The sequence below is a fragment of the Jatropha curcas genome, chromosome 1 (genome assembly GCF_041381405.1).
Source record: "Jatropha curcas cultivar XTBG-Jc1 chromosome 1, XTBG_Jcur_1.0, whole genome shotgun sequence".
Lineage (NCBI taxonomy): Eukaryota > Viridiplantae > Streptophyta > Magnoliopsida > Malpighiales > Euphorbiaceae > Jatropha > Jatropha curcas.
The window spans coordinates 34,122,127-34,141,575 of record NC_143151.1 but is presented as its reverse complement, the minus strand read 5'-3'; the positions used below and the strand labels follow the sequence as shown (position 1 = coordinate 34,141,575).

General features: G+C 31.8%; 3 protein-coding genes across 3 annotated transcripts; all 3 read left to right on the top strand.

Moving 5' to 3' along the window:
- Positions 1-1,310: 1,310 nt before the first annotated feature.
- Positions 1,311-3,594, top strand: LOC105631656 (caffeic acid 3-O-methyltransferase). The gene is made up of 4 exons (XM_037641598.2): positions 1,311-1,848; positions 1,938-2,248; positions 2,353-2,417; positions 3,206-3,594. Exons 1-4 carry the CDS (start codon positions 1,451-1,453, stop codon positions 3,500-3,502), a joined length of 1,071 nt encoding a protein of 356 aa, XP_037497526.2. The 5' UTR covers positions 1,311-1,450; the 3' UTR covers positions 3,503-3,594.
- Positions 3,595-8,605: 5,011 nt separating this feature from the next.
- LOC105631282 (caffeic acid 3-O-methyltransferase) lies at positions 8,606-10,795 on the top strand. The gene is made up of 4 exons (XM_089725329.1): positions 8,606-9,058; positions 9,151-9,461; positions 9,566-9,630; positions 10,435-10,795. The coding sequence occupies exons 1-4, from the start codon at positions 8,661-8,663 to the stop codon at positions 10,729-10,731; spliced, it is 1,071 nt and encodes a 356-aa protein (XP_089581455.1). The 5' UTR covers positions 8,606-8,660; the 3' UTR covers positions 10,732-10,795.
- A 3,775-nt stretch (positions 10,796-14,570) lies between these two features.
- LOC110009243 (caffeic acid 3-O-methyltransferase) lies at positions 14,571-16,856 on the top strand. The gene is made up of 4 exons (XM_089718528.1): positions 14,571-15,059; positions 15,149-15,459; positions 15,564-15,628; positions 16,416-16,856. Exons 1-4 carry the CDS (start codon positions 14,662-14,664, stop codon positions 16,710-16,712), a joined length of 1,071 nt encoding a protein of 356 aa, XP_089574654.1. The 5' UTR covers positions 14,571-14,661; the 3' UTR covers positions 16,713-16,856.
- Positions 16,857-19,449: the final 2,593 nt, after the last annotated feature.

Sequence of the window (19,449 nt, the reverse complement as noted above, 5' to 3'; positions counted from 1 at the left end):
ATAATATTTACGAAGAACTTCAATTTCATTTTTACACCAAGCTTTATGTGAAGTTTCTATTTATAAACTTTTAGTCATAAGTTAAATAAATACAAATAGAATAATACATATCTATAATTATATAAAGTTAATATTTGGAATTATAGAATTCATGATATTAATCACGTAATAAATGTCATGAACATCTTTATAATTGCATTATTTTACAAAAGGATATGTTATCATAGAATATTTATAATATTAAAAATGACCATATTCACATAAATATACAAGTAATATAAATACGAAATAATAAAAGAAAATTAAAGCACACTAAGGCATAACCTAGTGGTAAGTGCATATACTTTTTAGTTATAAATTTAAGTTTGAATCCGCCTTTCCTCAGTACTCAAAATATATATATATATATATTATTCAGGTAAAATAGTAATCATTATTTTTGTTTGATTGAAAATTTATTAGATTTTCAATTTATTCCTCCAACCAAATTTCTTTTACGAATTTGCAAATAAAATTTTATCTGAATGAAAATATTTATTTTTATAATTTATACAATAAACAATATATAAAAATTTTTAAATGAAAATATAAAAATGCCTCCGTCAATATTATTTCTAAACCATTCATCAATGATACTAATAATCATCCAACTGAAAAATATATTTATAGGCTCAGAATGGAAGGTTAGAATGTTAGATTTGGATTGAGAGAAATGAGAATGGAAGATAATAATAAAGTAAGTGAGCATGCATAAAAGAATTACCAGTTGTTTTTGTTTATTATTTATTTTTACCATTTTTTTTTTTTTGTCACTCTATACTCTATAGTATATAATTAAAGCTATATTAAATAAATAGATTAATCCAATTAACAATATTATTAATTAATCAAATTCAAATATATAATAACTATTTAAAGTGATTTATAACTATATATTGTCTATCAATTCATGCATATGTATTGGTACTCAGTAATGTAATTGGAAGGGATATGTGATTATCAATAAGTTATCTCTGCAATGCAATTAATTAAAAAAAAAAAAAAATCAAAATCAAGGAGGTCAAAATTTAAAAATTTTGGAATTCGGGAGCCGGGCTCGCTCTAGTCCCCCTTTTCCGCCTCTGGTTGTAACCAATCAATTTATGACAGCTTCAAATGATACTCTTCTAGGTATTAATATATTAACCTTGCCTATAATATTCAAGTAGAGATCATTTGTTAAACTAAAACGTGATTTACTATTTTGATCTGCTCTTTATGAGTATTTAAAAAGTTAGATACATATTTAAATAATAATTTTTCATTTAACTTACAGATAGGAGACTGGTAGTTGCGTTGCTAGCTATAATTAACCGCAATCTTGTTCTGCTCTACCATGCATATTTTGGCTTTACGTACAGACACACATTAAGTGGAGCCAAAGCTGCAGTGGCCAGAGCTAGCGGCGAAGATGAGTTTAGCAGAAAACCAGATAGACGAGGAAGCATGTCTAAATGCTATGATATTCTCTAGCTCTCATGTCTTCCCTTTTGTTCTTCACACAGCCATAGAGCTTAATCTATTTGGTATCATAGCCAAAGCAGGCCCTGGAGCTTTTGTTTCAGCTTCTGAGATTGCTTCTCAGCTTCCTACAACAAATCCCGATGCTCCTTCTATGCTTGACCGTATGCTTCATCTCTTTGCCTCTCACTCCCTCCTCTCCTACTCTTCTCGAACCCTCGAAGATGGCAGCATTCAGAAACTTTACGGACTCACACCCGCCTGTAAATTCTTTATTGGCAGTGTTGAAGAAGGCAACGTCTCTTCTTTGTCTTCCCTTTCCTACCACAGAGCTACTGTGGAGGTCTGGTATGATGATTTGATCCTTAAATGATTTCTCCTTTTTTTTAACTGAGTTCGATTTCAGCAGTCGTAGAGTTATAATTTTTCTTGTACAGGTTAAATATGAAGGACGCGATTCTTGAAGGTGGAAATCTGTTCAAGAAAGTTCATGGGATGTCTATATTTGAGTACATGAACAGAGATCCAGAATTCAACACCATCTTCAACCAGGCAATGGCTGGTCTTTCTTCTGTTATTATGAATGGAATACTAGCCAAATACAAAGGATTTGAAGGACTCACTTCACTGGTTGATGTTGGTGGTGGAACTGGTAGAACCCTTAATATGATCATCTCTAAGTATCCTTCCATTAAAGGCATTAACTATGATCTTCCTCATGTCATCCAAAGTGCACCACCTTACACCGGTAATTAATTATTTCTTTAAACTTAATTGTGATCACCATTTTATATAATGTTCAATTTATTTATTTTAATTATAGCTAGTGATGAAAATATATTTTCAATGCAGGGATCCAGCATATAGGTGGAAATATGCTCACATGTGTTCCAAAAGGAGATGCCATTATGATAAAGGTGAAGATACTAATCTTGACTCTTCCTTGCAGGAAATCATGGAAATGGAAATTACTTATGTAGATCAGGTCTGAGACTCCATTTAACAAATAAAATTAAAAATTTTTTTAAAAATATTTCAACTTTTTTTTTTCAAATATATGATTAGAAATACTTTCGTTATGTTGATACATGTTTGGAATTTATTTATTAATTGGACTCGGGGGTGCAGCTAGGATAACTATTTTGAAGAGTCAAAAAAATATTTTTAAGCGGACTAAATATGAATTTTCTACATTTTTAAGGACTAAAAGTGTAATTTTTTACAAAGAATATTTTTTAAAAAACATTCTTAGGTGGCGCGGGCCCCTTAAACCTCCATTAAGCTTTGTCCCTTTGGTGAGCAAACTTTGGAAAAAACAAAAAACAAACCGTACGAAATTGTTTTTGGTACGATTATTTAGTTTTCGGTTTTTTGACTTCGGTTTAAAATTTTTCATAATTTTGGTTTTCAGTCTATGGATCCATTATTTCAAAACATTTATTTTCTAAGTAAAATCAAATCGAAGCCTACTAACTGAAGCGACTAGTTTGATTTGATTTTCAAATTTATTCCAGTTTGATTTGATTTCAAATAAAATGTATTTTCGATTTTCAATTTTTGTGGTTCGATTCGGTTCAGAACCAAACCACCCCGTTTGCAAACCTCTATGGTTGGACCCAAAAGATAGTGATAGGGAAGATAAGATAGTGGTAGGGAAGACTTTGGAAAGAAAATATAATTAGACATTGATGTTACTTTTGCACAGGATACATGTCATAATTGGAGAGATGACGATGTGGTGAGAGTGTTGAAGAACATTTATGAAGTATTGCCAGAAAATGGGAAACTCGTAATTTTGAATGCATTATTACCAGAAGAGCCAGAGACAAGCAAAGCTTCACAGTATGTTTCAAGACTTGACAATACTATGTTAACCCAACCTTGTGGTAAAGAGAGAACTGCAAGAGAATTTGAGGCCTTGACTAAGGCTGCTGGCTTTACTAACTTTCGTGTTGCTTGTGTTGCTCATGGTATCTGGGCTGTTATGGAATCTTATAAGTAATAAGTTAGAATTTCTGCATTGTTTGCAACTTCTAATTAATCTATTGTAATACCATTTGAATTCAAAATTTGGTTTTATTTTGTTTCGTTTAATCAGGTTTGTTTGTTTATCAAGAAAATATTTCTCAAGAAAAGCATTTTTACGATATCGTGAGTTTAAGCTTTTATCGTATTACTATAATGAAATAGATTTCACTTTACAATGTCGCCATAAAATAATAAATATAATTTTAGAAATGATATACTATATCAATTAATGAAGTAAATATCTTAATAATGTTCATAATAAAAATTTCAATAATTTAAAAAATTTACTCTCTCTATTCAGTATAAATAAATTCAAAATACGGAATATATTTACACATAGAATTTTAAATGGAATTCATCGGTAAATAAATTTTTGAATTTATAATAAAACAATCAACTCAATATATTTTTCAAAAGCTAAATCGATAAACCTAATAAAGTGCATGGTGAAGTGTAGCTACTTGTTTTTAATCCTAATGCTGCTTTTAACTTTCAACAACCACCCCCAGGGCATTATTTTTACTTTTTACTTTTTACTTTTTCTCTATTTGTCAACGAGACTAATTTTTTACTGTTGCACGGCTTGTATAGAAATAGAAAACTTGCTTTCTCCTTTCTTGATTTGTCTTCTAACTAACTAATCTCACTCAAACGTGCACTACAATTAACTGCTCCCACTCTCAATTTGATAATAATTTTGAATTAATAAGTCTCTAACACACCCATAAATATATTTAATTATTTTTATTGTTAAAAAATACATATTATACCTTCTTTAAATTATAGACAGACCAATTCGTACATATCCATTTCATAGATGAGGTTTAGCCCGTGAAACGAGACTGGACAGAAGCTGAAAAGCCCAGAACAATTTTCAGAACGATCAATAACCTGGGTTTGCAAACTGCACCAAGGCCCAACATCCTAAAATAATTAATGCACCATTTATCACATCAAATAGATTAAGGGTATTATATATCATCCCATAAATTTTAATCCATTTAATTTTTATATTAGGCAAATTATATTCTCGTGTAATGATTTAGTTTTACACCCCTAATTTTATGTTTGATTCCATCTACTCCAATCCAAATTTCACACGAAATAAATATCTAATGGATATTAATTTTTATGAAAAATTAAAGTATGATTCTAGTGGTTTGCGGAATACAACTAATACATCATTGTCTTTTAGAAAATATATTAAAATATCTTTATAGATTACTTCTGTCGGACTATTCTTTTGTCCAAATTTTGTATTTTTTCCATTAAGTACCTTATAAAATGATAAAAATATCATTTTTTTATAAAAACACATGGATGAATTAATTGTATTTTTCAAATTATAAAATTGCACTGTAATTTATTTAGTATAATATTTTAGTATTTATTATTTGACTTCTATATTTTCTTGTTGACTTAACGGAAAAAATATAAAAATTAGACAATAAGACCTCATAGTATAAAAAAAAGCAAATATAAAAATAAATTAGTATATAATAAAAAAGATAGAAAGGGATTAATTGTATTTCATAAGCCACGGGGATCTATGTTAATTTTTCCTAATTGACCAACGGGGTCATACATTGCAATATCCGACCCGATAAGCACCCGCTGGATTCTGAGACTGAATAAATTACTACTAATTCATGCCTTTGTCGTGGAAAGGTTGATTTTGCCACGCGACGGCCGAAGACGGTCACCTTATGTTCTTTACCAGTAAATTGTCTCTTCTGCCCTTCTCAAAATCTCATGGAGCCAAGTGACTCGCTTCATTTCCCGTCGTCCAAATGGCGCCATATCGTCATTTAACTCCACTCTGTAAGTTTATTCTGACGTGGTATGATCATAAGCCACGAAATCCTCTAGTGGCAATTTTGTAAAAGGATGCAAAATGTGTGATATTTTTTTTTTGGCCCGATCTCAGTTTTTGGCTGTTTATATCTTTTCCGCAAACAATATATACTCGACAAAAGCTTTTCTTTTGCCATCGAGCTCTGAAGTCCAACAGAGCAGAATCAGGTAACGGAGAAAGAGAAAACCCATTTGGCCATTTTGGTGTTTGAAGGTTTCCCAACTTACCCACAATGAAGAATACAAAGAGAAAATTCATGTTAATCGATGAAGATGATGATGAGGAAGGTCTTTACCTTCTCATTTAGTCTCTCTCACCCTCTTGTATTTTTACACTCACAGACTGGATATACTGATATTTTTAATAAAAATGGCTCATTATGTCTCTACTTGGGTTTCCTTTGACAGATAGAGCCGGAGTGAAAAATGCTTCTCGAGACGATAAAGAGGACGAAGACGATGATGGTTGACATACATAATTTAAATACACGTATTTTTTCTGATATTGTAGTAGGTTTTTCATTTTAAGTTGTAGGGGTTTAGAATTCATGAGCATTCTTTTTATGGTTGTACAAACATAGAAATGAAAGGGTTTTTTTTTTTTTATTTTTTAAATATGTATATGAATGTAGCTTGCTGGATTATGGGTTCTTATGGTTTCTATGTTGCTGTATTTGATCTATTTGCTGTATTTCATCTGTTTAACTTTCTGTAAGACTCTTCGTTTGTCTGCTTTTGCGTTACCTGAAAGTGTTTGCGACTCTTTTCATTCAAATGTGTTTTCGTTTTCAATGTTTAGTTTTTCGAGATTTGAACACTTCGGTTGAGTACTCTACAAGCTTCGTCAAGGTGCTGGTTTGTTTTGCTTTTTTTTTTTTTTTTTTTTTTTCCAAACCATTTATTCCTCGGCGACGACCGGCGATAAATTGCTTGTTCGATTTTATCATGTCACGATATGTTGGAGTAACTTTGTCTTGTTTCTCTAACCTTAAAACCCGTGAGTTATTGTCGAGAATTTGAAGCGTTCTGTAAAATTTCCTTTCTGATGCTCTTTAAGCTGGGTTTTGTCCATCTACTCTTAACAGTCTCTGTTTTGTAGATTCAATCGTCGTCTTACTTCTTACCGGTTGGATTTAGTTACACTGTGTCTAGTCTACGTTGTGATTTGCTTTTCTACTACAATGCATATTTAGTGCTTTGTGAGTTATTGTTTCGGACAATGTTGTTTAGCCTATAGCCTGAAATGTGTTGGTGAAGTATGCATTTCTTTCTCTTTAAAAAGAGTGGAATTGCATTCTTGGTGACGAGATGAGCTGTTTTGTCTTGTCTTGGTTATACTTTAGTTCTATTATTATTGTCCCTTTGTGCAAGTCTTTCAAACTAATGACTGGAACTGATTTATCCTGATGAATAGAGGATTTGGATGAGTTTGAGAACGATGGGTTTATAGCTGACAATGAGGAGGAGGTGGAGGAGGAAAAGGAAGATATCCAATATGGGAAAGACAAACAAAAAGGGAAGAAAAGGAATAAAAGGTGACTTTTATTCACTGGTTCATGAACTATATATATAGAATGATAAATTAGAAAATGTGTGGTGATTACAACTTATTAAGTAATATGTTTTCAATTTCGTTAGGAAACTATTAAAGGATCTTGTTCTTGATGATGATGACTTGGAGTTACTCCAAGAAAACAAAATCTCCGGCTTTGTCCAGTCCTGTAGCATTGTGAGTTCTTATTCCCCTTTGAGTTTGTGCAATCTTTTTTCTTGGTGTTATTGGAAATGTACTAGCTATAATAGTGAAATTGATAAATACATAATTATAATGATAAATATATAATTATAATGATAATGAAATGGAAGAGTGTTACGTGTCTATGATAAAATTATTATATAAAAAATCGATTATAAAATAGAAATATTTGACGGTTTTATTATAAAATTAAAAAATAAATACGAGAAATATTTGTATCATGACAACATAAAAATAATATTTACAAAGAACTTCAATTTCATTTTTATACCAAGCTTTGTGTGAAGTTTCTATTTATAAACTTTTAATCATAAGTTACGTAAATATAAATAGAATAATACATATCTATAATTATATAAAGTTAATATTTTGGAATTATAGAATTCATGATATTAAATCACGTAATAAATGTCATGAACATCTTTATAATTGCATTATTTTACAAAAGATTAATATGTTATCATACGATATTTATAATATTAAAAATGAACATATTCACAAAAATATACAAGTAATATAAGTAAGAAATAATAAAAAAAGAATTAACACACACTAAGGTATAACCCAGTGACAAGTACAAATACAATTAGTAATAGATTTAGGTTTGAATCCATCTTTCTTCGATACCAAAAAAATATATATATATTCAAGTAAAATATAGTAATCATTATTTTTGTTTCATTGAAAATTTATTAGATTTTCAATTTATTCCTCCAACCAAATTCTTTTATGAATTTGCAAATGAAATTTTATCTGAATGAAAAAGTTTGTTTTTATAATATATATAATAAATTATATATATATATATATATATATAACTTTTTAAATGAAAATATAAAAATGCTCTCTTGATACTGATAATCATCCAACTCAAAAATATATTTATATGCTCAGAATGGAGGGTTAGCTAGAATGTTAGATTTGGATTAAGAGAAATGAGAATGGTAGATTACCAGTTGTTTTTGTTTATTATTTATTTTGACCAAAATTTTTAGCTTGTATTTTAATTTTATTTGTCACTCTATACTCTATAGTATATAATATATGGTTTAATCTATTAAATAAATAGATTAATCCAATTAACAATATTATTAATTAATCAAATTCAAATATATAGTAACTATTTAAAGTGATTTATAACTATATATTGTCTATCAATTCTTGCATATGTATTGGTTGTAACCAATCAATTTGTGACAGCTTCAAATGATATTCTTCTACGTTTTAATATATTAACGTTGAGTGTAATATTGAACTATTAATCTTGTAGAGATCATCTATTAAACAAAAGCATTTGATCTGCTCTTTATGAGTATTTAATAAGAAAATTTATTTTAAAAATTTATTTAATTAAGATACATATTTAAATAATAATTTTTCATTTAACTTAGAGACAGGAGACTGGTGGTTGCGTTGCTAGCTATAATTAACCGCAGTCTTGTTCTGCTCTACCATGCATATTTTGGCTTTACAGACACATTAAGTGGAGCCATAGCTGCAGTGGCCAGAGCTAGCGGCGAAGATGAGTTTAGCAGAAAACCATATAGACGAGGAAGCATGTCTAAATGCTATGATATTCTCTAGCTCTCATGTCTTCCCTTTTGTTCTTCACACAGCTATAGAGCTTAATCTATTTGGTATCATAGCCAAAGCAGGCCCTGGAGCTTTTGTTTCGGCTTCTGAGATTGCTTCTCAGCTTCCTACAACAAATCCCGATGCTCCTTCTATGCTTGACCGTATGCTTCATCTCTTTGCCTCTCACTCCCTCCTCTCCTACTCTTCTCGAACGCTCAAAGATGGCAGCGTTCAGAAACTTTACGGGCTCACACCCGCCTGTAAATTCTTTATTGGCAGCGTTGAAGAAGGCAACATCTCTTCTTTGTCTTCCCTTTCCTACCTTAGAGCCACTGTGGAGGTCTGGTATGATAATTTGATCCTTAAATGATTTCTCCTTTTTTTTTTTAACTGAGTTCGATTTCAGCAGTCGTAGAGTTATAATTTTTCTTGTACAGGTTAAATATGAAGGACGCAATTCTTGAAGGTGGAAATCTGTTCAAGAAAGTTCATGGGATGTCTATATTTGAGTACATGAACAGAGATCCAGAATTCAACACCATCTTCAACCAGGCAATGGCTGGTCGTTCTTCTGTTATTATGAATGGAATACTAGCCAAATACAAAGGATTTGAAGGACTCACTTCACTGGTTGATGTTGGCGGTGGAACTGGTAGAACCCTTAATATGATCATCTCTAAGTATCCTTCCATTAAAGGCATTAACTATGATCTTCCTCATGTCATCCAAAGTGCACCACCTTACACTGGTAATTAATTATTTCTTTAAACTTAATTATGATCACCATTATATATAATGTTCAATTTATTTATTTTAATTATGGCTAGTGAAGAAAAAATATTGTCAATGCAGGGATCCAGCATGTAGGTGGAAATATGTTCACAGGTATTCCAAAAGGAGATGCAATTATGATAAAGGTGAAGATACTAATCTTGACACTTCCTTACATGAAATCTAACGTCGAATTGAAAATTATCTGTGTAGACCAGGTCTGTGACTTCATTTATGGACCAAATAACTGAAATTAAGAATTTTTTAAAAAGTATTTCACTTTTTTTTTTTCAAATATATGATTAGAAATACTTTCGTTACATTGATATATGTTTGGAATCTATTTATTAGTTGGACTGAGGGGTGCAACTAGGATAATTATTTTGGAGAGTCAAAAAAATATTTTTAAACTTTTAGCGGACTAAATATGAATTTTCTATATTTTTAAGGACTAAAAGTGTAATTTTTTACAAAGAAAATTTAAAAAAAAAAAATCTTAGGTGGCGCGGGCCCCTTAAACCTCCATTAAGCTCTGTCCCTTTGGTGAGCAACTTTGGAAAAAACAAAAAACAAACCGTACCAAATTGTTTTTGGTTCGATTATTTAGTTTTCAATTTTGACTTCGGTTTAAAATTTTTCATAATTTTGATTTTTGGTCTATGAATCCATTATTTCAAAACATTTATTTTTTGAGTAAAATCAAATTGAAGCCTACTAACCGAAGCGACCAGTTTGGTTTGATTTTCAAATTTATTTCAGATTGGTTCGATTTTAAATAAAATGTATTTTCGATTTTCAGTTTTTGTGGTTCGATTCGGTTCAGAACCAAACCACCCCATTTGCAAACCCCTATGGTTGGACCCAAAATATAGTGATAGGGAAGATAAGATAGTGGTAGGGAAGACTTTGGAAAGAAAATATAATTAGACATTGATGTTACTGTTGCACAGGATACCTGTCATAATTGGAGTGATGACAATGTGGTGAGATTGTTGAAGAACATTTATGAAGTATTGCCAGAAAATGGGAAACTCATAATTTTGAATGCATTATTACCGGAAGAGCCAGAGACAAGCAAAGCTTCACAGTATGTTTCAAGACTTGACAATGTTATGTTAGCCCAACCTGGTGGTAAAGAGAGAACTGCAAGAGAATTTGAGGCCTTGACTGAGGCTGCTGGCTTTACCAACTTTCTTGTTGCTTGTGTTGCTCATGGTATCTGGGCTGTTATGGAATCTTATAAGTAATAAGTTAGAGTTTCTGCATTGTTTGCAACTTCTAATTAATATCACGCGAAAAATAATTCATCTCTGCTCCAATCCAAATTTCACACGAAAAATAAATATCTAATGGATATTAATTTTTTAGAAAAAATTACAGTACGGTTCCTATGGTTAGCAGATTACAACTAATTCATCTTTGCTTTTTAGTAAATATAAATGTCTTCATAAATTACTTCCGTCAGACTATTCTTCCGTCTAAGTTTTTTATTTTTTTCCGTTACGTACCTTATAAAATGATAAAAATATCATTTTTTACAAAAACACTTGGATGAATTAGTTTTATTTTTCAAACTACAAGATTGCACTGTAATCTCACTAATATAATATTTTAGTATTTCTTATTTGGCTTTTATATTTTCTTATTGATTTAACGGAAAAGATACAAAAATTGGACAGTAAATTCTAATAGTGTAAAAGAAGCAAATATAGAAACACATTAGTGTACATTAAAAAAAATTAAAAAAAAATTAATTGAATTTCATAAACCACGAGATCTACAGTAATTTTTCCTATTTTTTATTGACCAACGGGTACTTATATTGCAATATCCGACCCGATAAGGACCCGCTCGATTCCGAGATCGAGAAAATTACTACTAACTCATGCCTTCGTCGCGGAAAGGTTGATTTTGCCATGCGACGGCCGAAGACGGTACAAGAAAGCACTTTATGCGCTTTACCAGTAAATTGTCTCTTCTGCCCTTCTCAAAATCTCGTGGAGCCAGTGACTCGCTTCATTCCCGTCGTCCTGATGGCGCCATATCGTCATTTAACTCCATTCTGTAAATTTATTCTGACGTGGTATGATCATAAGCCACGAAATCCTCTGGTGGCAATTTTGTAAAAGGATGCAAAATGTGATACTTTTTTTTTTTTCCGATCTCAGTTTTTGGCTGTTTAGATCTTTTCCGCAAACAATATATACTCGACTAAAAGCTTTTCTTTTGCCATCGAGCTCTGAAGTCCAACAGAGCAGAATCAGGTAACGGAGAAAGAGAAAACCCATTTGGCCATTTTGGTGTTTGAAGGTTTCCGAACTTACCCACAATGAAGAATACAAAGAGAAAATTCATGTTAATCGATGAAGATGATGATGAGGAAGGTCTTTACCTTCTCATTTAGTCTCTCTCACCCTCTTGTATTTTTACACTCACAGACTGGATATACTGATTTTTTTAATAAAAATGGCTCATTATGTCTCTACTTGGGTTTCCTTTGACAGATAGAGCCGGAGTGAAAAATGCTTCTCGAGACGATAAAGAGGACAAAGACGACGATGGTTGATATACATAATTTAAATACACGTATTTTTTCTGATATTGTAGTAGGTTTTTCATTTTAAGTTTTAGGGGTTTAGAATTCATGAGCATTCTTTTTATGGTTGTACAAACGTAGAAGTTTTTTTTTTTATTTTTTAAATATGTATATGAATGTAGCTTCCTGGATTAAGGGTTTTTAGGGTTTCTACGTTGCTGTATTTCATCTGTTTAACTTTCTGTAAGACTCTTCGTTTGTCTGCTTTTGCGTTACCTGAAAGTGTCTGCGACTCTTTTCATTCAAATGTGTTTTCTTTTTCAATGTTTAGTTTTTCGAGATTTGAACACTTTGGCTGAGTACTCTACAAGCTTCGTCAAGGTGCTGGTTTGTTTTGTTTTTTTTTTTTTTTTCCAGTCCATTTATTCCTCGGCGACGACCGGCGATAAATTTCTTGTGCCATTTTATCATGTCACGATATGTTGGAGTAACTTTGTCTTGTTTCTCTAACCTTAAAACCCGTGAGTTATTGTCGAGAATTTGAAGCGTTCTGTAAATTTTCCTGTTCTGTAAATTTTCCTTTCTGATGCTCTTTAAGCTGGGTTTTGTCCATCTACTCTTAACAGTTTTTTTTTGTAGATTCAATCGTTGTCTTACTTCTTACCGGTTGGATTTAGATACACTGTGTCTAGTCTACGTTGTGATTTGCTTTTCTACTACAATGCATATTTAGTGCTTTGTGAGTTATTGTTTCCGACAATGTTGTTTAGCCTATAGCCTGAAATGTGTTGGTGAAGTATGCATTTCTTTCTCTTTAAAAAGAGTGGAATTGCATTCTTGGTGACGAGATGAGCTGTTTTGTCTTCTTGGTTATACTTTAGTTCTATTGTTATTGTCCCTTTGTGCAAGTCTTTCAATCTAATGACTGGAACTATTTGACGGTTTTATTATAAAATTAAAAAATAAATACGAGAAATATTTGTATCATGACAGCATAAAAATAATATTTACAAACAACTTCAATTTCATTTGTATACCAAGCTTTGTGTGAAGTTTCTATTTATAAACTTTTAATCATAAGTTACATAAATATAAATACAATAATACATATCTATAATTATATAAAGTTAATGTTTTGGAATTATAGAATTCATGATATTAAATCACGTAATAAATGTCATGAACATCTTTATACTGGCATTATTTTACAAAAGATTAATATGTTATCATACGATATTTATAATATTAAAAATGACCACATATTCACAAAAATATACAAGTAATATAAGTAAGAAATAATAAAAAAGAATTAACGAGCACTAAGGTATAACCCAGTGGTAAATGCATATATGATTAGTAATAGATTTAGGTTTGATTCCATCTTTACTTGATACAAAAAAAAAAAAAAAAAAAAAATTATTCAAGTAAAATAGTAATCATTATTTTTGTTTCATTGAAAATTTATTAGATTTTCAATTTATTCCTCCAACCAAATTCTTTTATGAATTTGCAAATAAATTTTTATCTGAATGAAAAAGTTTATTTTTATAATTTATATAATAAATTATATATATATATAACTATTTAAATGAAAATATAAAAATGCTCTCTTGATACTGATAATCATCCAACTCAAAAATATATTTATATGCTCAGAATGGAGGGTTAGCTAGAATGTTAGATTTGGATTGAGAGAAATGAGAATGGTGGATCATCCATCAGAGAATTACCAGTTGCTTTTGTTTATTATTTATTTTGACCAAAATTTTTAGCTTGTATTTTTTATTTGTCACTCTATAGTCTATAGTATATAATATATGGTTTAATCAAATAGGGTAATTAAGGTGACACGTTCCATCACTTACTTCAAAAAGCTATATTAAATAAATAGATTAATCCAATTAAAAATATTATTAATTAATCAAATTCTTGCATATGTATTGGTTGTAACCAATCAATTTGTGACAGCTTCAAATGATATTCTTCTACGTTTTAATATATTAACCTTGAGTGTCATGCCCGACTCTAATCACCAGAGGAATTGTCCGCTTTGGATCAAGTCAAATCGTCCATACAAGATGGCAAGACCCGCACGGTTTTGTCCCGCAGGTGAACTGGGAAATTTTCCAGGAGATCACGCATCCTGAGATTTCTGTTAAGCGAGCACGCTTCATCCTGGAGTTCTTCTAACTCTCCAGTCATTCCACCAAAAAGTACCTCTAATGATTAGTTTTCCCCTTTTCGATATATGATTCGATTCATTCCTGTGTCCCGCATTCCACTACCCTAACTAGTCTGCCATCCTAGAAGCTAGCCAGGAGCTTCGCTCTACCCGCCTTTTTAGGATCGCTTTGCCGGGTCGGGATGTCACATGGAGTGTAATATTGAACTATTAATCTTGTAGAGATCATCTATTAAACAAAAGCATTTGATCTGCTCTTTATGAGTATTTAATAAAAAAATTTATTTAAAAAGTTTATTTAAATAATAATTTTTCATTTAACTTAGAGACAGGAGACTGGTGGTTGCGTTGCTAGCTATAATTAACCGCAATCTTGTTCTGCTCTACCATGCATATTTTGGCTTTACAGACACACATTAAGTGGAGCCATAGCTGCAGTGGCCAGAGCTAGCGGCGAAGATGAGTTTAGCAGCAAACCATATAGACGAGGAAGCATGTCTAAATGCTATGATATTCTCTACCTCTCATGTCTTCCCTTTTGTTCTTCACACAGCCATAGAGCTTAATCTATTTGGTATCATAGCCAAAGCAGGCCCTGGAGCTTTTGTTTCGGCTTCTGAGATTGCTTCTCAGCTTCCTACAACAAATCCCGATGCTCCTTCTATGCTTGACCGTATGCTTCATCTCTTTGCCTCTCACTCCCTCCTCTCCTACTCTTCTCGAACCCTCAAAGATGGCAGCATTCAGAAACTTTACGGACTCACACCCGCCTGTAAATTCTTTATTGGCAGCGTTGAAGAAGGCAACATCTCTTCTTTCTCTTACCTTTCCTACCATAGAGCCACTGTGGAGGTTTGGTATGATAATTTGATCCTTACATGATTTCTCCTTTTTTTTAACTGAGTTCGATTTCAGCAGTCATGGAGTTATAATTTCTCTTGTACAGGTTAAATATGAAGGACGCGATTCTTGAAGGTGGAAATCTGTTCAAGAAAGTTCACGGGATGTCTGTATTTGAGTACATGAACAGAGATCCAGAATTCAACAACATCTTCAACCAGGCAATGGCTGGTCTTTCTTCTGTTATTATGAGTGGAATACTAGCCAAATACAAAGGATTTGAAGGACTCACTTCACTGGTTGATGTTGGCGGTGGAACTGGTAGAACCCTTCATATGATCATCTCTAAGTATCCTTCCATTAAAGGCATTAACTATGATCTTCCTCATGTCATCCAAAGTGCACCACCTTACGCTGGTAATTAATTATTTCTTTAAACTTAATTATGATCACCATTTTATATAATGTTCAATTTATTTATTTTAACTATAGCTAGTGAAGAAAAAATATTGTCAATGCAGGGATCCAGCATGTAGGTGGAAATATGTTCACAGGTGTTCCAAAAGGAGATGCAATTATGATAAAGGTGAAGATACTAATCGTGATTCTTCCTTACATGAAATCCTCCTCGAATTGAAAATTACCCGTAGACTAGGTCAGTGACCCCGTTTATGGATCAAATAACTGAAATTAAAAATTTTTTAAAAAGTATTTTAACTTTTTTTTTTCAAATATGTTATTAGAAATACTTTCGTTACATTGATATGTGTTTAGAATCTGTTTATTGGTTAGACTCAGGGTGGATAGGATAATTATTTTGGAGAGTCAAAAACATATTTTTAAACTTTTAGCGGACTAAATATGAATTTTCTATATTTTTAAGGAGCAAAGTGTAAGTTTTTACAAATAATTTTTTAAAAAAAAATTTGCGGGCCCTAAAGCCTCCATTAAGCTCTGCCCCTTGGGTGAGCAGACTTTCGGAAAAACAAAAACGAACCGTACCAAATTGTTTTTGGTTCGATTATTTAGTTTTCGGTTTTGACTTTGGTTTAAAATTTTTCATAATTTTGGTTTTTGATCTATGAATCCATTATTCCAAAACATTTATTTTCGGAGTAAATCCAAATTGAAGCCTACTAATCGAAGTAACTAGTTTGGTTTGATTTTCAAAATTATTTCGGTTTGGTTCGGTTTCAAATAAAATGCATTTTTGATTTTCAGTTTTTGTGGTTCGATTTGGTTCAGAACCGAACCACCCCGTTTGCAAACCTCTATGGTTGGACCCAAAAGATAGCGATAGGGAAGATAAAGATAGTGGTAGGGAAGACTTTGGAAAGAAAATATAATTAGACATTGATGTTACTTTTGCACAGGAGACCTGTCATAATTGGAGTGATGACAATGTGGTGAGAGTGTTGAAGAACATTTATGAAGTATTGCCAGAAAATGGGAAACTCATAATTTTGAATGCATTATTACCAGAAGAGCCAGAGACAAGCAAAGCTTCACAGTATGTTTCAAGAACTGACAATCTTATGTTAACCCAACCTGGTGGTAAAGAGAGAACTGCAAGAGAATTTGCGGCCTTGACTAAGGCTGCTGGCTTTACTAACTTTCGTGTTGCTAGTGTTGCTGATGGTATCTGTGCTGTCATGGAATCTTATAAGTAATAAGTTAGAATTTCTGCATTGTTTGCAACTTCTAATTAATCTATTGTAATACCATTTGAATTTTTCAAAATTAGGTTTTATTTTGTTTTGTTTAATAAGGTTTGTTTATCCAGAAAATATTTTTCAATAAAAGTATTTTTACGATATTGTGAGTTTAAACTTTTAACGCATTACTATAATGAAGTAAATTTCACTTGACAATGTAGCCATAAAATGATAAATATAATTTTAAAAATGATATACTGTTCTTTTCAAAAAAAAAAAAAATGATATACTGTATCAATGAATGAAGTAAATATCTTAATAATGTTCAGAATGAAAATTCAAATTATTTAAAACATTTACACTCTCTGTTCAGTATAAATAAATTCAAAATATCGAATATATTTACGCATGAATTCCAAATAAAATTCATCTATAAATAAATTTCCGTATTTATAATAAAACAATCGACTCAATATATTTTTCAAAAGCTCAGTCAATGAACCTAATAAAGTGCATGGTGAAGTGTAGCTACTTGTTTTTAATCCTAATGCTGCTTTTAACTTTCAACAACCACCCCCAGGGCATTATTTTTACTTTTTACTTTTTACTTTTTCTCTATTTGTCAACGAGACTAATTTTTTACTGTTGCACGGCTTGTATAGAAATAGAAAACTTGCTTTCTCCTTTCTTGAGTTGTCTTCTAACTAATCTCACTCAAACGTGCACTACAATTAACTGATCCCACTCTCAATTTGATAATAATTTTGAATTAATAAGTCTCTAACAGACCCATAAATATATTTAATTATTTTTATTGTTAAAAAATACATGAGATTTTTTTTTTTCACTCATGAACTTTTGGCTATAAGTTTTGTTCTGGTAGTTATGTCAATTGTAGTTGAATCTTACTGGAAAATGGTCATCCTTTTGGATTAGGTGCTGTTTGATTTTCCCATTAGTGTGCGTTCCATTTGAATACAATTTAATATTGGGTTATGATATATTTTCCTTTATAGTGGTGTGTATGAATTGCTGAAATTTTAGTATATTGTTTTCTTTTCTTTTCTGTATTTTGAAGAGAATAAGTACTGATAGCTTGTTCTCCATGCTTGTATATGCTTCATAGGAGCAATGTCATATGGTTTAATATATCAACTGATTTCCAATTCCTTTGGAGTAGTGATGGTGTGGAAATGACAGTGCCATTGGAGGGAATTGGAGTAGTGATGGTGCTAATAATAATGGTAGTTGGACTGAAAGCAATGAGGGTAGAAGTGCTATTGGTGGCAGCTGGGGTGAAGGTGGGGATAGGGGTGGCAAATGGGGGAGCTGTGGGGAGGCTTACAGCCGTGGAGATGGTCATGATTCTGCAAGTAGTGGAGGTGATGATATCCTCAAAGAAAGCCTCTCTGGTGGATGTAGCAGCCATGGAAGTGGTAAAACTGCAGGAGGAAATTGGAGTGGAGGTGGCATTGGCAAGGATACAAGTGGGAGAGGAAGGACAGGTGAATGGAGTGGCAATACTGAGCGTGGCCGTGGCTGTGGCTTTAGTAACGGAAGGGGTAATAACGAATGCAGTGGAAATGATTTTGGACACAGCACCTCCAACTGGGGCATAATACCAAAGATACAGGTGAGGATGGTGGTGGAAATTGGGGTGCTCACTTCAGCGACAGTTGGACTAACACTGAGAGAGCTGGGAATGCTGGCAGTGGCAATTGGGGCAGAATTGTTAATGACTCAAAGGGTATCCTTGGAAGTGGTCCTGCAAGTGGCAATGACTGGGTACGTGGTAGCAGTAATTTTGGTGGGAATTGTGGTTGGGGAAACAAGGACACCAATGACAGAAATAGTTGAGAGACTGGGAAGAACTCTTCTTTCACTGCTAGTGGAAGCGGATGGTTCTGAAATTGCCATTACTGATTTGGCGAAATTCCTCCTAACATTGTATCGTATATTCCAAGTATATTACTAGGCAAGTGAACTAGCTGCTCTTTTTTGATTTTCCTGTAGTTGAATTGCATTGCTAACAAGAAACAACACGAGAAAAATGGGCTTGATCTTTTTATAGAAAGTCAAGTAGATACACCTTTTTGTGACTTTGATATCTGGCAAGGATTATATATATTTGACCAGAACTCCCTTCTCACTCTCTGATTCTTAGTTCTTTCTGTTTTGTTGATCTCTGCAATTCTGCATGATGCTGATGGTTGAACTACTTGCAGGAGTGGCTATTCTTACTGTTTCAAATTCATTTTCAAACCTGAAAGGGATAATTTTATTCCTTTGTTAGAACTCTTTTTAAATTGAAAAGAAAATTTTCCAATAAAAATTCAAAATATTTTGCTCCATAACAAAGTGAAGGTTAAGTCTAAGTTGGTGTTTTGAATAAAATACTAAAAAAATTTTTTTCTTTGAAATAAATGGAATATGAGCAATGAGATATTTGAGAAAATTAAAAAATAATTATAAATAAATAATATAATTCAAGATACTCTTATTCTTTCATTTCTAACTTTGCATAATTTGAATCTTCTATCCTGTAAAATTAATAATATAAATTTATTACTTTGGATAATATATATATTTTTATGTTAAAAAATTAATATTTCAATTGTCTTGTGCTATCTGAAATTCATATCGAAATTAATGGTCAAACTTTGTTGTACTATCTTAAATTCATATCATATGTTAATGTATAAAAGATGAAATAACTAAAACATAAAATATAGAGTTTGTGATTTTAAATTGA